The sequence below is a fragment of the Peromyscus californicus genome, unplaced genomic scaffold (assembly GCF_007827085.1).
Source record: "Peromyscus californicus insignis strain IS unplaced genomic scaffold, ASM782708v3 Scaffold_7__1_contigs__length_154581171, whole genome shotgun sequence".
Classification (NCBI taxonomy): Eukaryota; Metazoa; Chordata; class Mammalia; order Rodentia; family Cricetidae; genus Peromyscus; species Peromyscus californicus.
This window is the reverse complement of record NW_026294595.1, coordinates 128,661,255-128,678,366: the sequence shown is the minus strand read 5'-3', so window position 1 is coordinate 128,678,366 and position 17,112 is coordinate 128,661,255. Positions and strand designations below refer to the sequence as shown.

Genomic DNA, 17,112 nt, shown 5'->3' with positions numbered 1-17,112 from the left:
TCTTGGGGTCGGCAGATGAATTGGTCTCCTGGTGAAGCATGTTGGGGGTAATTTTCCCTTCTTTAGGTAGTGAGTCAGTTGGCAGGCTCAAATGTGTTAAATGCCACACATAGTTTTGCCTGTGTGTGGAGAAATTGAAGAGATTTAAAATCCTGTGCCTAATGAAAGACATTGTTGCAAAAAAAAAAAAAAAGTTCAAGGTTGTCCTCAGGCATTTGAGACCTTATTCACAAAAGAAGGAAGGAAAGAAAGGGGCAAGGAAGAAAAGAAAGAGAAAGAAGGAAAAAAGGAAAGGTAGATTCAGGGACAAACAAACAAACAAACAAACAAAAAGGACATCAAGGCTCATAGTGGTTATGTCATAAAACAAGGACATTAAACCAAGTCCCCAGAGACCACATGTATGTTCTCGTTCCAGGCCTTTCGATAGCCATTCCTTCGACAGGTGTCCCTTCTTTCCCATACGCCTCCCTTCTTCCTCCCTTTCTTCTTTCCTTCCCCCAGGCTCTTGGGTATGCTAGGTAAGCACTCTACCGAAGAGCAATGCCTTTCTCACATCACAGAACACATTTCTTGGTTGTTCAATACTAGGGATTCCCATGTAGTCCAAATAGTTTTCTAATGGGACATTTGTTTTTACTCTATGTATATGAATGTGTTGTCTGCATGTATGTATGTTACGTGTGTGCCTGGCACCCTTAGAAGGTAGGGGCAGCCCCAGGGACTGGAGTTAAGGACAGTTGTGAGGCACCATGTGGGTACTGGGAACCAAACCTGGGTCTTTGGCTAAAACAGCAAGTGCTCTTAACCACTGAACCCATCCCTCCAGTCCCTACATGGTTTCGTTTTGTTTTGGTTTTTGGTTTTTTTGAGACAGGGTTTCTCCATGTATCACTGGCTGTCTTTGAGCTCACTCTGTAGACCAGGTAGGCCTTGAACTCACCTGCCTCTGCCTCCTGAGTGCCGGGATTAAACATGTGAACCACTATTGCTTGGCCTATATGGTTCTTGCTCTTGCTCTTCATGCCTCAGCCATCAGTGCTGGGATTGTAGGCATGCATTACTATACTTGGTTATTGTTATTCTCCTGCTACCTCGTGTATGTCAAATTCTATAGCAGAAGCTGGGTGTACCCTGGCAAATGAGATTGGGTTCCTCTGTTCACAGTATTGACATTTGGGTTAGAGTATAGAGGCCTTAGATTAGTAAAAAGATGAACCCATGGTATAATTTCAACAGGGGAAGTAACCACCCACTCTGAACAGACAGGGAACAGATTGAGCCTAGCCAACAGATTTTCCAAGATTCCAGGCCAGGACATTTAGTCACGGGCACTTACTGAGCCCTGGGATGCATTCTGAACATTTCTGCATTGAGCCAAAACAAATGTGACTCCTCTCAGCAAAACACATGAGACTCTATGCTCTTCAGTTAAAGTGGGCAGGGGTATGGCCTTGCTCCATTGTAGAATCTAGTAAATGCCTTGAGTGGAATCTCTTCCTGTGTCCTGGGGCCAGGGCTCACCTCTGGCTTCCTTCATTACCTTCAGCTTCCTGTGTGAGCTTTACCAGGCTGCTAGGTCAGAGACTTGGCTGGGGAGAATGTAGACTCTGGCCGGGCCTATATCCTTGTAGATTCCACGATCCTGGCCACCAGCCATGGTCATGCCCTCAGTTCTGGAAGCCATACTCTGTAGGCAGTCCCACCCTCTCTGCTCAGATGAGTCAGGCAGAAATCAGAGTGGGGAGGAACTGGGCTATTTATGGCCAAACTCTGGGGCCTCCACATTTCCACCCTCATTCAGGGAGAGGCCACTTGGTCTGTGAAATCTAAGCCCTGTTTCTGGCACCAGCTGGAACCCTTCTCATTTATAGTATGTTCCTGTGGGAATGGAGAAAGATGATCTGGTTCTGGGACAGCCAGACAAGCAGTGACTCTAACAGTTTCTTTGGCTTCAGAGTTGACAAATGTTCATTTGCTGAACGTGTAGCACAGGAGAAGCCTGCTGGATTCTGAGGACATAGATGAGTCACATGAAGTTCTTGTCCTCCCAGTGTTCTCTCCAGGTGGGGACACTGACCTCAAGGGACTGGAGTTGGGTTCCTCATATCCACACAAAGTGGCTCACAACCACCTGTAACTTCGGCTCTAAGGAATCCAGCACCTCCAGCCTCCACAGACACCTGTTAGACAAGTGCAAGGAAGCAGCCATTTTTCTGCTTCTCTCCTCTCTCCTTGCTTTGTATTTTGTGACATAAGGAATGATTGACTTGAGCTATGGCAGCCCTCCTGTGGCTGTGAGGGCAAAGTCAAGAGTAAGACCCAGACTAGAGTGTCACACAGATCCCCTGAACTAAAGCTAAATTACCTTCCTTAACTTTTTTTTCCTGTTCAGTCATTTGAGATAGGACCTAATTCTGTAGCCCAGATTAGCCTAGAACTCTTGGCAATTCAACTACCTTAGACTCTCTCAAGTGAGCCAGGGATTATAGATGTGAGCCACAATGCCTCCTCAAGATTTCTGTCTGTCTGTCTGTCTCCTTCTAATAGGCCAGATTGATCTTAGACTCCCTATATAGTCAAGGATGACTCTGAATCTCTGAATTCCTCATGCCTGGCCATGCTCAAGCTTTTGTTTCTCTCTTTCCTTCTTTCTTTCCTCCTTTCTCTCTCTCTCTTTCTCTCTTTTTCTTTTCTCTCTCTCTCTTTCTTTCTCTCCTTCTTCTTCTTCTTCTTCTTCTTCTTCTTCTTCTTCTTCTTCTTCTTCTTCTTCTTCTTCTTCTTCTTCTTCTTCTTCTTCTTCTTCCTCCCCCCCCTCCTCCTCCCCCTTCTCCTCCTCCTTCTTTTTTGAACATAAAAACATTTTATGTACAACTGCAGGAGAAATAATACAAAGATAGCTTGAACATAAAAACAGATTATAATTTAAAAGTCCAGGGTTGGGCTGGAGAGATGGCTCAGGCGTTAAGAACACTGGCTGTTCTTCTAGAGGTCCTGAGTTCAAATCCCAGCACCCACATGGTGGCTCACAACCATCTGTAATGAGATCTGGTGCCCTCTTCTGGCCTGCAGGGATACATGCAAACAGAACACTGTATACATAATAAATAAATCTTAAAAAAAAGTCCAGGGTTATTTTAAACAGTAAAATATTTTCTCTATAGAAAATAGTATAAGTGACAGCATTTCCCAATAAGTCCTTTTAAACCAAATGATAGCTGAATTTTACATATAAATATTGATTAGATTCTGGGATACAGAAGAAACCTATCTTCATCTGTTCAGAGAGCTATGTTTTATTTAAGTTGTGTGAGATTCCTATTCATCTTCCCCTTCACTGTTTGATTTACGGCAGACATTTTTCTATAGGCTAAGCCATAATCTAAAAAGATTTTAGCCTCCCCTCCTGAAAGTACAGCCAGCATTTTTTTTTCATCAACTTGATACAGTACAAATTCTTATCCTAACAGTGAAATGTTTCACTGAAGCTTGCCCAGTGATTGGGTAAAACCAAACCTTATTATAAGCCTCAGTCATCCTAGGGTCCCCCCTGCTAGGTAGCCTCCCTGGATCTGTGGGTTGCAGTCTGATTGTCCTTTGCTTTATATCTGGTATCCACTTATGAGTGAGTATATACCATGTTTGTCCTTCTGAGTGTGGGTTACCTCACTCAGGATGATATTTTCTAGTTCCATCCATTTGCCTGCAAACTTCATAATGTCATTGTTTTTCTCTGCTGAGTAATACTCCATTGTGTATATGTGTCACATTTTCTTAATCTTAATTTATTTAACTTATTTATTTTATGTGCATTGGTGTGAAAGTGTCAGATTCCTCCAGAACTGGAGTTACAGACAGTTGTGAGCTACCATGTGGGTGCTGGGAATTGAACTCGGGTGCTGTGGGATGTTCTGTATGGCAAATGTGTTGCTAATTAGTCAATAAATAAAACACTGATTGGCCATTGGCTAGGCAGGAAGTGTAGGCGGGACAAGGAGGAGAATAAAGCTGGGAAGTGGAAGGCTGAGGCAGAGAGACACTGCCAGCCGCCATGATGAGAAACAGCATGTGAAGATGCCGGTAAGCCATGAGCCATGTGGCAAGGTATAGATTAATGGAAATGGATTAATTTAAGCTGTAAGAACAGTTAGCAAGAAGCCTGCCACGGCCATACAGTTTGTAACCAATATAAGTCTCTGTGTTTACTTGGTCGAGTCTGAGTGGCTGTGGGACTGGCAGGTGAGAGAGATTTGTCCTGACTGTGGGCCAGGCAGAAAAACTCTAGCTACACTCGGGTTCTCGGGAAGGGCAGCCGGTGCTCTTAACAGCTGAGCCATCTCTCCAGCCCACTCTGTCTCCATTTCTTGTCCCTCTTCCATTACTTCCTTCTCTTTTTGTGGCACCAAGGATTGAACTCGGGATTTGAACATACAAGATAAGTATTCTGCTGGAATTGCACCGCCCTCTGTAAACGTTCCCCATACCCTCTTCCCTCTCCTCTCTTTGGTGCTAGAGATGAACCCAGTGCCCGTGTTTGCTAGCTAGGAAATCTACCACATGGCCTGGTGGTTGTGGCACATGTCTTTGATCCCAGCACTCTGGAGGCAGAGGAAGGTGGTGGATCTCTGTGAGTTTGAGGCCAGCCTGGTCTACTGAGTGAGTTCCAGGACACACTTCAAAGCTACACAGAGAAACCTTGTCTCATAAGAAAAAAAAAAAAAAAGGAAAAGAAAAAAGAAATCTGCCACAGGGCTTTCTGATTTTTGTTTTGTTTTGTTTTGTTTTGTTTTTTGAGACAGGGTTTCTTTAAAGGTGTGTGCCACCACCACCTGATGATTTTTTTTTTTTTAAAGAGATGGGCTTGTGTGGCCCCGGCTAGTCCCAAACTCCTGATTTCCCCTATTCTACTCCTCAAATGCTTGGCTTACAGTCATGCGCTACACATCTGACTTATTTTATTTACTTAGTTGTTGTTTTTTTTTTTTTTGAGACAGTGTTTCTCTGTGTCCTGGAACTTGTTTTGTAGAGACCAGGCTGGCCTTGAAGTGGGATTATTGAGGTGGGGGGTCTAGCTAAATAACCCAGGCTGGCCTCAGCTCGTGACACTTCTGCCTCAGCCTCCTGCATAGCTAGGATTCACCAGCAGCTGATATCACATGCCTTGAAGATGTTTTGCTTTAAAACATTATTTTTAAAAAATTTAAATATTTATGTGTGTGTGTGTGTGTGTGTGTGTGTGTGTGTGTGTGTGTGTTTACCTGTGCTCAATAGCCCAAATGTGTTGTTTTGGTAAAGGTTCCAACTCTGATGTTAGCAATTCTGAGATAATAGCATCTGTTTATGTATATTTGGATTGGACTGCACCATCTATTTTTTAAAATTATTTTTATTATTTTATGTTTTGGAGTATTTTTTCCTGCAAAAATGTCTGTGCCATGTGCTTGAATGGCCTACTGAAGCCAGAAGAGGGCATTGGATCCCCTGGAACTGGAGTTAGAGACAGTTGTGAGCTGCCATTCCTTATCCATCAAAGCCTGCGGTGTGCATCATTATTCTTTTCTCATGCTATTGGCCAGAATTGGTGACATAGGTATTTATAAATGTAGAGGACCCTGGGAAATGAAGTCTTTACGAGGCTATTAATGTATTGGAGGATGAAGAACACTGCCATAGAACTATCTTGTTTGGCTCCTTCTAGCAGATAAGTGTGAAGAGGTGGAAGCAAGCCCCAGGACAGTAGCGAGCAGTGACAAAGCCTGACTTCCATCTTGGTGCTCGGAGCCTGTCTTGCTATAGCGGTTGTTCTCTCTCCTCTCTCCCAACTCCACCTCTCTCTCTCTCTCTCTCTCTCTCTCTTTCTCTCTTTTTGAGACAGAGTTTCTCTGTGTTGTTTTGGTGCCTATCCTGGAACTTGCTCTTTAGCTCAGGCTGACCTTGAACTCACAGAGATCTGCCTACCTCTGCCTCTGGAGTGCTGGGATTAAAGGTGTGCCCCACCACCGCTCGGCTCTACCCCTCTGTGTATCCCCCTTCCATTTCTCTATTTTCCTTTCCCTCTCCTTCCCTCTCTCTTTCTCATCTCAGTATGTAGCCCAGGCTGGCCTTGAGCTCTTCCTGCTCCTACCTACTGAGTGCTGGGATTATAGCCACGTGCCATCATTGCCTGGCCTCTGCTGGCTGCTTTTTTCAAATGGCCACCTGAAGGCCCCAAACTTTCCGAGTCCTTGCTTAGAACTTACTCACTTGGCCACACGTGCTGCAAAGGAGGCTGAAAGTGTAGCTTTTGTTCTAGGTGGCCTTGTGTCCATAAACCAGGTTAAATGAGTAGATGGATACTGGGAGGTAGTCAATGTTTTCTACCCGCCTGCCATGCTAGAGGACTTAATTTAGAAAATTATAATAATGTTAGACATAAATTAAGTTTTTAAAAATAATTATTTTTTACTTCATTTGCATTATTGTTTTGCCTGTATATATGTCTGTGTGAAGTTGTCAGATCTTGGAAGTTACAGACAGTTGTGAGCTGCCATGTGGATGCTGGAACTTGAACCCGGGTCCTCAGAAGATCAGTCAGTGCTCTTAACCACTGAGCCATCTCTCTAGCACCATAAATTAAGCTTTTAGTTAACTAGTGACAATTGTGCTACATGGAGTTTATGCCACAGTGGTAACAGGTGACCTCTCTCCTTACCAGTTAAGTACATGAAGGAGGTCTCACCGTATTTCAAGAATTCTGCTGGCGGGACCTCAGTTGGCTGGGACTCACCTCCTGCCTCGCCTCTTCAACGTCAGCCTTCTTCCCCTGGCTCCCAACCCCGGAACCTCAGTGAGGCCAAACACATATCCTTGAAGATGGCATATGTCTCAAGGAGGTGCACCCCCACTGACCCGGAACCCAGGTGAGGCTGGAGTGGGGGAGGCATTGAGATAATATAAACGAAACAAAAGACATCTGTGTTGTATGTAACTGACGGACATGATGCCATCATCCATGCTGGCACAAAAGAGGTGCTTAACAACTAGGTCAAATGGATGTATGACTTAACTCTAGGGTGATTGTATACATTGCTTGCCCCCCCCCCCCCCAAACACACACACAAGACAGGGTTTCTCTGTGTAGCCCTGGCTGCCTTGGAACTCACTCTGTAGACCAGGCTGGCCTCGAACTCACAGAGATCTGCTTTCTGAGTGCTGGGATCAAAGGCATGCACCACCACTCCCTTTGTCTCTTCTTCGTCTGGGAAATTAACAGTTGAGGAGGGACTTGGTGTAGGGAGGAGCCCTGGCTTCCGATCCTGACTCTCCTTGATTTTTTTTTTTTTTTTTTTTTTTTTTTTAGAAAGGGTCTCAAACAGCCAGAACTATTCTCAATTTTGCTGTGGAGCCCAGGAGGACTTTGAACTTCTAATCCTTTTGCTTTAACTTAAGGAGGGGTGTGATTATGGGATGCACCACCACATCTGGTGTTTTGAAGTTCATCCCTCTGCTGGGAGAAGTAGCAGACTGTGTGCGTAGGGAGGGGTGGATTTGGTGGAGTCTGTCTTTGGAGATTGTCATCTAGGAAAGGTTTGCCTTTGATTTCCAGAGATTCCTGTCAAAGCCTCAGTGGTTAGAACTGGGTCACGTGGCAGGCATAACTGCAAGGGAAGCCATGAACTCGAATACTTTGCTCTCTAGTTCTGCAGTAGAGGAAGGCAGGGGAAGGTGGATGGGCTAGGTTTTGGGGAGCAGCCTCTGGTTTCCGCTCTGCTCCACGTAGTACAGAAATCCAAAGGGGAGTGAATCTTTAATGGAACACAAAACATTTTGGAAAACCTTTCTAGCACTGCCGTTGCTGTCCCCAGAACTCTCCCTCTATACTTGATGGATGGCTTTTTGTTTCTTTTCTCTCTACTCACTTTCTCTCTTTTCCCACCCCCCCCCCACTTTTTTGAGACAGAGTCTGTGTAGTTTAGGTAGCTCAGTCTTTAAAAATTTTAGAACTACCTTTATGTATTTATTTATTTTTTTTGTGTATGTGTGTGCGTGTGCGTGTGCGTGTGCGTGTGCAGTGTGCGTGTGCGTGTGCGTGCGCGCACGCCCTCAGTGCATGTGTGGTGGTCAGAGGGCAGCTTTTAGGAGTTGGTTCTCTCCTACCATGTGGGTCTCGGGAATGAGGTCATCAGGCTTGGCTGCAAGTAAGTGCCTTTACCCAGGGAGCCGTCTTGACTGCCCTGATAATTTTGAACTTCTGATCCTTCTGCCTCAGTCTCCCAAGTGCTGACATTGCAGATGTGAACCACCACACCTGGTTGCTTTTCTTTTCTTTTCTTTTGAGATGGAGTCTCTTTAGTCTGTTCTTGCCTGCCTCAACCTGATTTGATTACAGATGTGCACCGCTTGGCCCAGGTCTTTATTATAAGTAAACTTTTTTTTTAAAAAAAGATTTATTTGTTTATTATGTATATAGTGTTCTGTCTACATGTATCCTTGCAGGCTAGAAGAGGGCACCAGATCTCATTATAGATGGTTGTTAGCCACCATGTGGGTGTTGGGAATTGAACTCAGGACCTCTGGAAGAGCAGCCAGTGCTCTTAACCTCTGAGCCATCTCTCCAGACCCCTATAAGTAAACTTGGTCTCTTAAGATTCTTAATATATTTCCCTTATTAGTAGATGAATGCCTTAGATTCTAGGCAACAGGGAGGACTGGAAAGCTAGCTCAGCAGGAACCCTTCATAGACACCAGGAGAAAAAGGGGATTGGGTCCTTATACCATAACTGTGGCTCCTGGCCCATGTTTGAGTGGGTATCTAGAAATTTGTGCGTGTATATGTGTGTGTTGTAGCTTCTTGTCCCTAGATCTTGTGAGCTTTTAACACCCGTGGCTGGGATTCTAGCAACAAACTCAGTCCTTATCTCTCATGAACACCCTGTGTGGTTTCTTCCGGTTTGGCAGTGGGTGGGTTTCTTGAACCACATGTCGGGATTGGATAGCTGGCCAGTGACACGTCCTATCTTTTATCCCATTGTCCCTTCAGGTATCTGGAGATCTGGGCAGCAGATGGCCAGGACACCCTCTTCTTGAGGGCCAAGGATGAGGCCAGTGCAAGGTCATGGGCAGGTGCCATCCAAGCCCAGATCAGCACGTTCATCCCTTGGGTCAAGGACGAGCTGCAGGCACTGCTGACAGCCACAGGTGCAGCTGGGAGCCAGGACATCAAGCAGATTGGCTGGCTGACGGAACAGGTGCTTGCTGGGCCCCATTTCTGGCACCCCTTATCACCCCATGCCCTCCTGGCCCTTGATCTCTTTTCCTTCCACCCCTCCTCACTACTGTTTTGCTTGCAGTTGCCCAGTGGGGGTACGGCCCCAACCCTGGCCCTGCTGACGGAGAAGGAGTTGCTTCTCTACTGTTCTCTCCCCCAGACTCGAGAGGCCCTGAGCAGGCCAGCCCGTACTGCCCCGCTCATTGCTACCAGGTACCGAGGGGCAGGGGCACTGTGTTGCACTCAGTGATGTATTCAGACTTGGGAAGGTGGTATTCCAGATGGGCCCCGAAAGCCCCAAATGTCAGCCCTGCTCTGCCTCCAGCTATTTCCCAGGTGGTCTGAAGCAAGTTCTGCTCCTTTTAGCCACAATTTCCCTCATTTATAAAGTTGAAGCTCGGAACAGAAAAAATGTGGAGTGCTAACTGTCACTCAGTTACTGACACCTACATCTTGTCCTGCATGGTTCAGGGGACACAGAGTTGACATGAACAGTCACTGCCCTCAGGGAGAATCCAGAGTTGGGAGATAGACCCAGATAGCCATTACATTGAAGGTTATAGGAGACACTTAGCTGTCTGGCTTGGCAAGGGAAGACTTAGGGAGGAGGTGACATTTGAAGTGGACTTTGATGAGTGAGAAGTGTGACTTTGAGGAAGGATGGTAGAGGATCTCAGGTGTGGCCAGAGGTACAGAGGCAGGAAGGGCTAGGCATGTGCCCTCATGCCCACACCATATTATTTTTTCGAGCCAGGGTCTCTCATTGAACTCAGAACTTGCTGTTTTGGCTAGACTGACAGGCCAGTGGCCCCCGTCTCAGCTTCGCCTAGCCCGGGGGCTGCAGGTCTGGTTTTTACATAGATGCTGGGACCCAAACTCAGGTCCTCCTGCTTGAGCAGCAAGTGCTTCGCCCCCAGAGCCGGCTCCCTAGTCCCAGCAGTGTCTTAACACTCAAGGCAGGCTGTGCTGGAGGGGTTAAGTTGGGGAGTCAGGAGACAGGGGCCTGTGTTTCAGAGGAAGCCCTGTGCCTGCCTCAGAGAACTTTCACTGGGGAGGGAGAGGGCAGAAGCTGAGAGGCTGCCATAGCTTCGGGAGACATGGGCTGAGGGAAGCAAGTGGGTGGAGGGAGCATATGGAGAAGAACAGTGGCATTTGCAGTGGAAAGAGCATGGGTGGGAACTCAGAGGCTCAGGGCTTGCCAACTGGGAGAGGGCAGGAGACGTCCCGGATGAATAGGAGGTTTGGAGAGTGTGTGTGTGTGTGTGTGTGTGTGTGTGTGTGTGTGTGTGTGTGTGTGTGTGTGTGTGTGTGTGTGTGTGTGTGTTGGTGGGGGCAGTGGGACTGGAGTGAGGGTGCCTATGGAGGAGGTTCAGGGGGATGCTGAGTTAGGTCCAGAGTACGTGTGGGAAACATAGGGAACGTGACTCAGAAGCTTGGGGACTGTTGGGTCTGAGGCTCGGGGCTGGAGGATGGGACTTCAGTAGAAGCTCTAAAGGGAAACAGAGTGGGTGGAGTGAGGAACAGAGGGGCTAAGGGCCAGAACTTAGAGGTCTGCTGGCCAGAGAGGGGCAGTGAGCTGCCCAAGGCCACAGCTGCCAATGAGAATCAAGCTGCACGGTCTGGGGCCCTTGTTACCATGTCTCTTCTCTCTGGATAGGTTCTGGGCCAGCTGACTAGTGGCAGGTTTTGGATCAAGTGATTTGTTAATTAAGGCAAATATTTATTAAACAGTTACTATGTGCCCATAGTTTAAATTGCTTGGAATATAGTGCTGTGTAAAACAGACAAAAACTTCTGCTTTAGTGACATTCTAGGGAAAAAGTTAGGCAAAAGCCTACTGAAACTAATAAGTAAAATATGTAATTTCAGTTGCATGTGGGGGCACATACCTGTAATTCCAGTACTTAGGAGGCAGAAGCTGGAGGTTCAAGGCAAGTTCAAGATCAGCCTGGTCTACATAGTGAATTCCAGGCTAGCCAGGGCTACACAGTGAGACCCTGTTAAATAACAAAAACATTCAAAATGTATAAATAATCTCTGCAATCCTGATGAAAAGTGAGGCTATGAGTGACGGGGGAACTACTTTAGACAGATCTTCTCAGAGGAGGGGATATTTGAACTAAGATCTACAGGACGTGAAAGAGTGAGCCATGTGGGGGGTAGGGAGGAGTACTCGGGCAGAGCGACCAGCATGTGTGAGGACCCCACTAAGGCCGAAATGAGAGGAAGGGGAAGATGGCGGAGACATACGCGCTGCAGTTCCTGTCCTCTGTAAGACACTGAAGGATGCGGGTCACTGCCCTGGCCCCACCCCACCCCACCCCACAGCCTCATGCGTGGCCCTCTGCTCTGCACACAGGCTGGTACACTCGGGCCCCTCCAAGGGCTCAGTGCCCTATGATGCAGAACTCTCCTTTGCCCTGCGCACGGGCACGCGTCACGGTGTGGACACTCACCTGTTCAGTGTGGAGTCACCGCAAGAGCTGGCAGCCTGGACCCGACAGCTGGTGGATGGCTGTCACCGGGCTGCCGAAGGTGTGCAAGAAGTGTCTACAGGTGTGCTGGGTGGAACCTCTTGTGCCCAGAGGCATTCAAGTTTCTTTCTTTATGACATTTCTGGAGGGGGATAACAAATGGAGGTTGGGCCTTTTAAGAGGTCCTTGTTTGGGGAATGCAGGTGCTCTGGGAGGAAGGGAGACATTTTTCTTGGAGTCTTACTTATGTTATCCTTATGATTCTGCTGGTGAGGATACATGGTGGTGTGCACCTTTAATTCTAGCACTTGGGAGGCAGAGGCAGGTGGATCTCTGTGGGTTTGAGGCTAGCCTGGTCTACATAACAAGTTCCAGGCAAGCCAGGGCTGCACAATGTGACCCTGTCTTGGGGGCGAGGCTGTAGGTAAGATAATACACCAGTTAGCTTTGAATTTCAGGTAAACAATGAATACTTTTTTATATGTCAATCTAAATTCTTCATTTTATATGAAATTTAAATTTAACTGGGCAGTCCTGGGCCCTTATGGGATAAACTGTGTCCATCACAGAATTTAGCTCTCCTTTATTTTTTATTGTGCTGAGAATTGAACCCAGGACCTTGTACATGATAGCTACATACTCTTCCACGGAGCCTTCCAGCCCAAGCTTCTCCAACACGTGTGCCAGAAGTGGGGCTAGACACAGCTGCAGGTTCTCTGAAGGCTTGCCCTTCTGTGTGTTAGGATGGGGTGACCGGGCAGCACTGTTCAGGTGTCTTGATGGCGAGCCTCCCATATCTAGGGGAATTCAGGCCAGATTCTGGAGCCGCTTTTGGAGTTGAGTGGGGCTTGTGGTCTCTGAGGTGCCAGTAGCCTGTGTTCACTGCTCTCCTGCAGCCTGCACATGGAATGGCCGTCCCTGTAACCTCTCTGTGCACATTGACAAGGGCTTCACACTGTGGGCAGCTGAGCCAGGAGCAGCCCGAGCTGTGCTGCTCCGACAGCCCTTCGAGAAGCTTCAGATGTCATCAGACGATGGCACGAGTCTCCTTTTCCTGGACTTTGGGGGTGCTGAAGGAGAGATCGTAAGTGGAGGGCTGCCTCTGCATCCTGGGGGTGGGGATGCTCTCCTGGAGGCCAGGCTGGAAAGAGCCCCTGATCCTTCTCTCTGTCTACTCTGCAGCAGCTGGACCTGCATTCGTGTCCCAAAACTATGGTCTTTATCATCCACTCCTTCCTTTCGGCCAAAGTCACCCGCTTGGGGCTCTTGGCCTAGAAGTTGTCAGATGCACTAGCCCTGAAGAGGATCATTTACCCTGTGGCCTGACTTGTCCTTCTGCCGACTGCCTACTCATCTTTGGGCGGAGGGAAGGGAGAGGAGGAAAACAAGGGTCTCAGAGACCAGCCTGAGGAAGGCCGGCTTGGTCTTGGGGAACAGGACTCAGACCTGAAACAGCGGGTCTGGCTTGTGATGGGGCAGCCTTCCTACTGCTCACCTCCACCAGTGCCTTTTGAAGAGAGATATTTTGTGTACACAGAAGCCATTCCAAGCCTGGGACCTGCCCCTGTGGGGATTCTGTCCCCAGCCAACAGCAGAGCTGCCAGGCCTCCTGGAGGCCCCAAGCCACCCCTGAGATCTCTGTGGTTGGAGTCTTCTGGGTCAGTGGCAAGAGGAAGAAGAGGAGCCTTCCTGTTCACTTTCTCCTGAGCCCCGTGGGGCGTCTGGGTTTTCTCTTCTCTCTCCTCCTTCCTCTTGGCTAATAAACAGCCTGTGAGCACATAGGCAGCCTGGCTCCATGTCTGTGGTTTGTGTCTTGACATTTAGACTCCGAGGTGACTCTGCAGTCCCAAGAGGGACCAGACCAAGTAGTGAGACCTTCTCCTGGAGAACTGGGTCTCAGAGTCAATTCAGGCTTTATCTGTGCTCTGTGATAAATGACCCTGCAATCTAGCAGCTTAAAACAACAGCTACTCATTATGTCTTCCATTCTGTGGGTCAGAAATCTAAGAGTGGATTTATTCCTATCTGAGTTGGATTTATTCCTATCTGAGGTCTCTTATGAAATTTCAGCCAATGAGGAAATTGTCCCATGAAGTTACTTAATTAGCTTGGTTGGAAATTAGGCACCAAGAAATAGGGAGATGCAGGTAGGTGAAGATTCTCCAGTCTTGCTTACTCATCCATCTCACTCATGCACCCACCAACCCACAGTTCACCTAGAAGTATCTAGGATACATCTGTTCTGTGCTAGTCCTTGGTGATGTAAAGCTGACAGGTCTCTATCCTCAGCTGGAAGAAATCTATCAAAATCTTCCACAATCACATGCGTGATTCCAATTGGTCAGACCCAGGGAGTGAGCCGAGATGATGGTGGGACCTCTCCTGGTCTCATTTCTGTAGGAGGAGACACTGAAGCAGGTACAGCTTAGAGAAACATACTTCAGCCAGCTTCTCCTGAGGTAATACTGTCACACAACAACACACAAACCAACCCGGCTCAATCTCCATGGCTACAACAACAGGCCTTTGTTTTCATGCTCCTGGCTGTGCATCGACTACAGTTTTCCTAGTTCAAACTGGGCTGAGCAGAACACTTTTGCCCCTGGCTGTTGGTTGGGCTTCCTCGGGCATGCTTGCCCTAGGGTAGGTCAGTGGAGTGCGAAGAACAGTCACAGTCAGTCACATAGACCATTCAGGTCATCTGCCTGACAGAGAAGGAAAGCGCACCCCACTCATGGGAGGGGAGAGGGGGAGTGAGTGAGTGCTCAGTATCAGAACTTTCACCAACCAGTAGACTTCCGTGAAAGACGGGTGAGTATCTTAGCACATTCAGGTCCTAAAGCATAAAGAATATGAGGTTCCCAAGCTCCTGGAACCATAGGGTTTTGTTTCTGATTATTTTTAAAACTTCCCTGACCCAAATCCCACACTGGCCTAGGAAGCCACAGTTGGTCTCTGGACTACTGCCACAGTCCCCGGGCGCTTTTCTGATCCTTCGGCCCCTCCTCATCCCGTTCACCCCCATGCCACAGTGTATTCACCACACAGTCGCCACTTTGTAGGCAAGGACACGGGCGTCAGCAGTGGCTAGTTGGCCATGGTTATCCAGCCGTCAGCAGCACAGCCCCAGCGGGAACCCAGCCAGTCTGAGGTTGAGTTAGTCAGTGCTAAGAATAGGGCTTTGGGATCAGACTGAACTATGGGTGGATCCCAAACACGGCCCGCTCTGTTTGCTGTGTGAGCCTTTGTGTGTGACCACTTCTGTATTCTCACCTTCAAGTGTGTGAAATGAGTTAATCTCATAGATTTTTTTTTATGAAACCAAAAAGAAGTTTTCTGAGACAGGTCTCACTCTGTAGCCCAGGCTGGCTTGGAACTAGATATGTACAGGCCAGATTTACCTCAAATTCACAGAGATCTGCTTGCCTCTGTCTCCAGAGTGCTGGGATTAAAGGGATGTGCCACCATGCCTAGCCTAGGTGTCTTTAATAAGCTAACTACATCCATGAGGGCTGTGCCTTTATGACTTAATTACCCTACCTCCTATTCTTGAAGGGTACAGTTTCAATATGTGGATTTGAGGGGGACACCCGCATTGAGACCATAGCACTAGCTATATCTTTGAAATAGGAGAATGAGGTGGAGAGTGAGGCCCAGAATGCCTTACACAGAGATTTCAGAGTTAACATATTAAAGAAACCAGTTGGAGGGCCACTGAGATAGCTAGTACTGAGCACTTAGCACTGTTAGTACTAGAGTTTGATTCCCGGCACCCACATCAGGTGGCTCACAACGCCTGTAACTCTAGCTTCAGTTGGAGGATAGGGGGTTTCTGGCTTCCCATACAGAGGTGCTTCTAGCTTCCCGCACAAACACACAAAACAAAACAGAATGAAGAGGAAGACTGGGAATGCCGAACTCCTTCCCTCCACCCAAATCCAGGCTCTTGGTGGGAGTAGTGACCGGAAGAGACCAGGAGGGGGCGCCTCTCCTCTGTTACTCATGCTATATGCTTGTGGAATTTGAACTGTCCACATGGAATGTTTACACTTTAAAACTAGGTGTTATGGTGGAGCTTGCAAAACACCTATGCTACACAGGGTGGTTCTGACCTCGGGGCTCTGGTCTGTCTGCCTGCTCTCAGCATTTTCCTGAGTATAGAATCTATAAGTTAGGTCTGGGGAGAAGAAGTGAAAGGACCAAGCGGATGCTATAACAGGCTGCTCAGTCCTCTCTCGGAGATCAGGCCTCAATTTCAGTTTTTCTGAGACTTAAGCAAACAGTTTCTGGGAGGGCCATGAACAAAAGACATAGTCCTTGCAGTCGCTCCCTTTCTGCATGTACTCTGACTGTTCAAGGTTCAGCCAGTTGTTTACTGTCTGGGACCCCTCACCAACTTAGAGCTACTTGCATGGGTCAATGTGAACATGCTAGGCCAGCCTGCCTCCATGGCAGCTCAGGGACAGAGCCTCGGCCACTGAGTCAACCCCCACAGTTAGCATGTGCAAGGCCAGCCAGCCCCATGGCAGCTCAAGGACAAAGCCTGGGACTTGTCCTGGACAGCCCCCAAAATGATAATTGTAACCCCCAACCAGTAAATTCAAAGGTTACATACCCTCACCCAATTAAAAGAGAACAGAGACCTTCAAAAATAAAAATAAACCAATCCGAGTTGCACCCGTGCCAAACCCCCAACTCCCCAACCGCCCTGAAGGGCTTGCGGTTTTGCCTTTAAATAGCTAGCCTCACAAAGAAAGAGCAACTCCTCCCTGCCTCTCTGCATTGGGTGTAGGAACGAGTTCCCTGCCTAGGCTTGTATCTACAGAATAAACCTTGCGGTTGCATTCTGGACACCCTCGGTCTTTGGTCGCGATCTGGGCATAACAGAAGCACCTTGGCTAGAGGCATGGCCCACGGGGAAGGGAGAGCAGCTGAGAGCATCAAGGCCCTGCCAGGTGACAGGAATAGGTAAAGAAGTGGTGAGGAACAACAGGGCTGTCCAGGGCCATTTGGGAGATTCAGGAAAGGTGGGCAGTTCAGAGCTAGCCACAGAAACCCTTCTTCACTCTTTTCTCTAAATTCTTGTTTACCTTTATTTATTTACTTACTTATTATGAGACAGAGTCTTACTAGGTAGCTCTGTCTGGACTTGAATTCACAAAGACCAGCCTGCTGCTGCCTCCTGAGTGTTGGGGTTACTGAAGTATGCTACTGGGCCCGGAGACATTTAGTATGTGTGTATGTGTATATCCCATGGCGTATCTGTGGAAGTCAGGACGTGTGGGACTTGCGGGAGTCAGTTCTCGCCTTTCACCTTGTAGGTTCTGGGGATTGGAACTCAGGTTGCCAGGCTCTGCTTCCTGAGTGTTGGAATTACTGCACGAGACGTGT

The 17,112-nt window shown here is 47.8% G+C and overlaps 1 protein-coding gene across 2 annotated transcripts in view; it reads left to right on the top strand.

Annotated features, from left to right (window-relative positions):
* Nucleotides 1-13,517, top strand: part of Snta1 (syntrophin alpha 1) — a 34,919-nt gene extending 21,402 nt beyond the window's left edge. Inside the window, exons 3-8 of one of the 2 annotated variants that reach the window (XM_052725718.1) lie at nt 6,695-6,899; nt 9,020-9,227; nt 9,330-9,460; nt 11,607-11,782; nt 12,618-12,805; nt 12,904-13,517. In XM_052725718.1, coding sequence (XP_052581678.1) covers nt 6,695-6,899; nt 9,020-9,227; nt 9,330-9,460; nt 11,607-11,782; nt 12,618-12,805; nt 12,904-12,996 — 1,001 coding nt within the window. In that variant the 3' untranslated portion in view covers nt 12,997-13,517. Of the gene's footprint in view, nt 1-6,694; nt 6,900-9,019; nt 9,228-9,329; nt 9,461-11,606; nt 11,804-12,617; nt 12,806-12,903 lie in introns of both variants that reach the window. The other variant, XM_052725717.1, reaches the window with a different exon arrangement.
* The last annotated feature ends 3,595 nt before the right edge of the window (nt 13,518-17,112 follow it).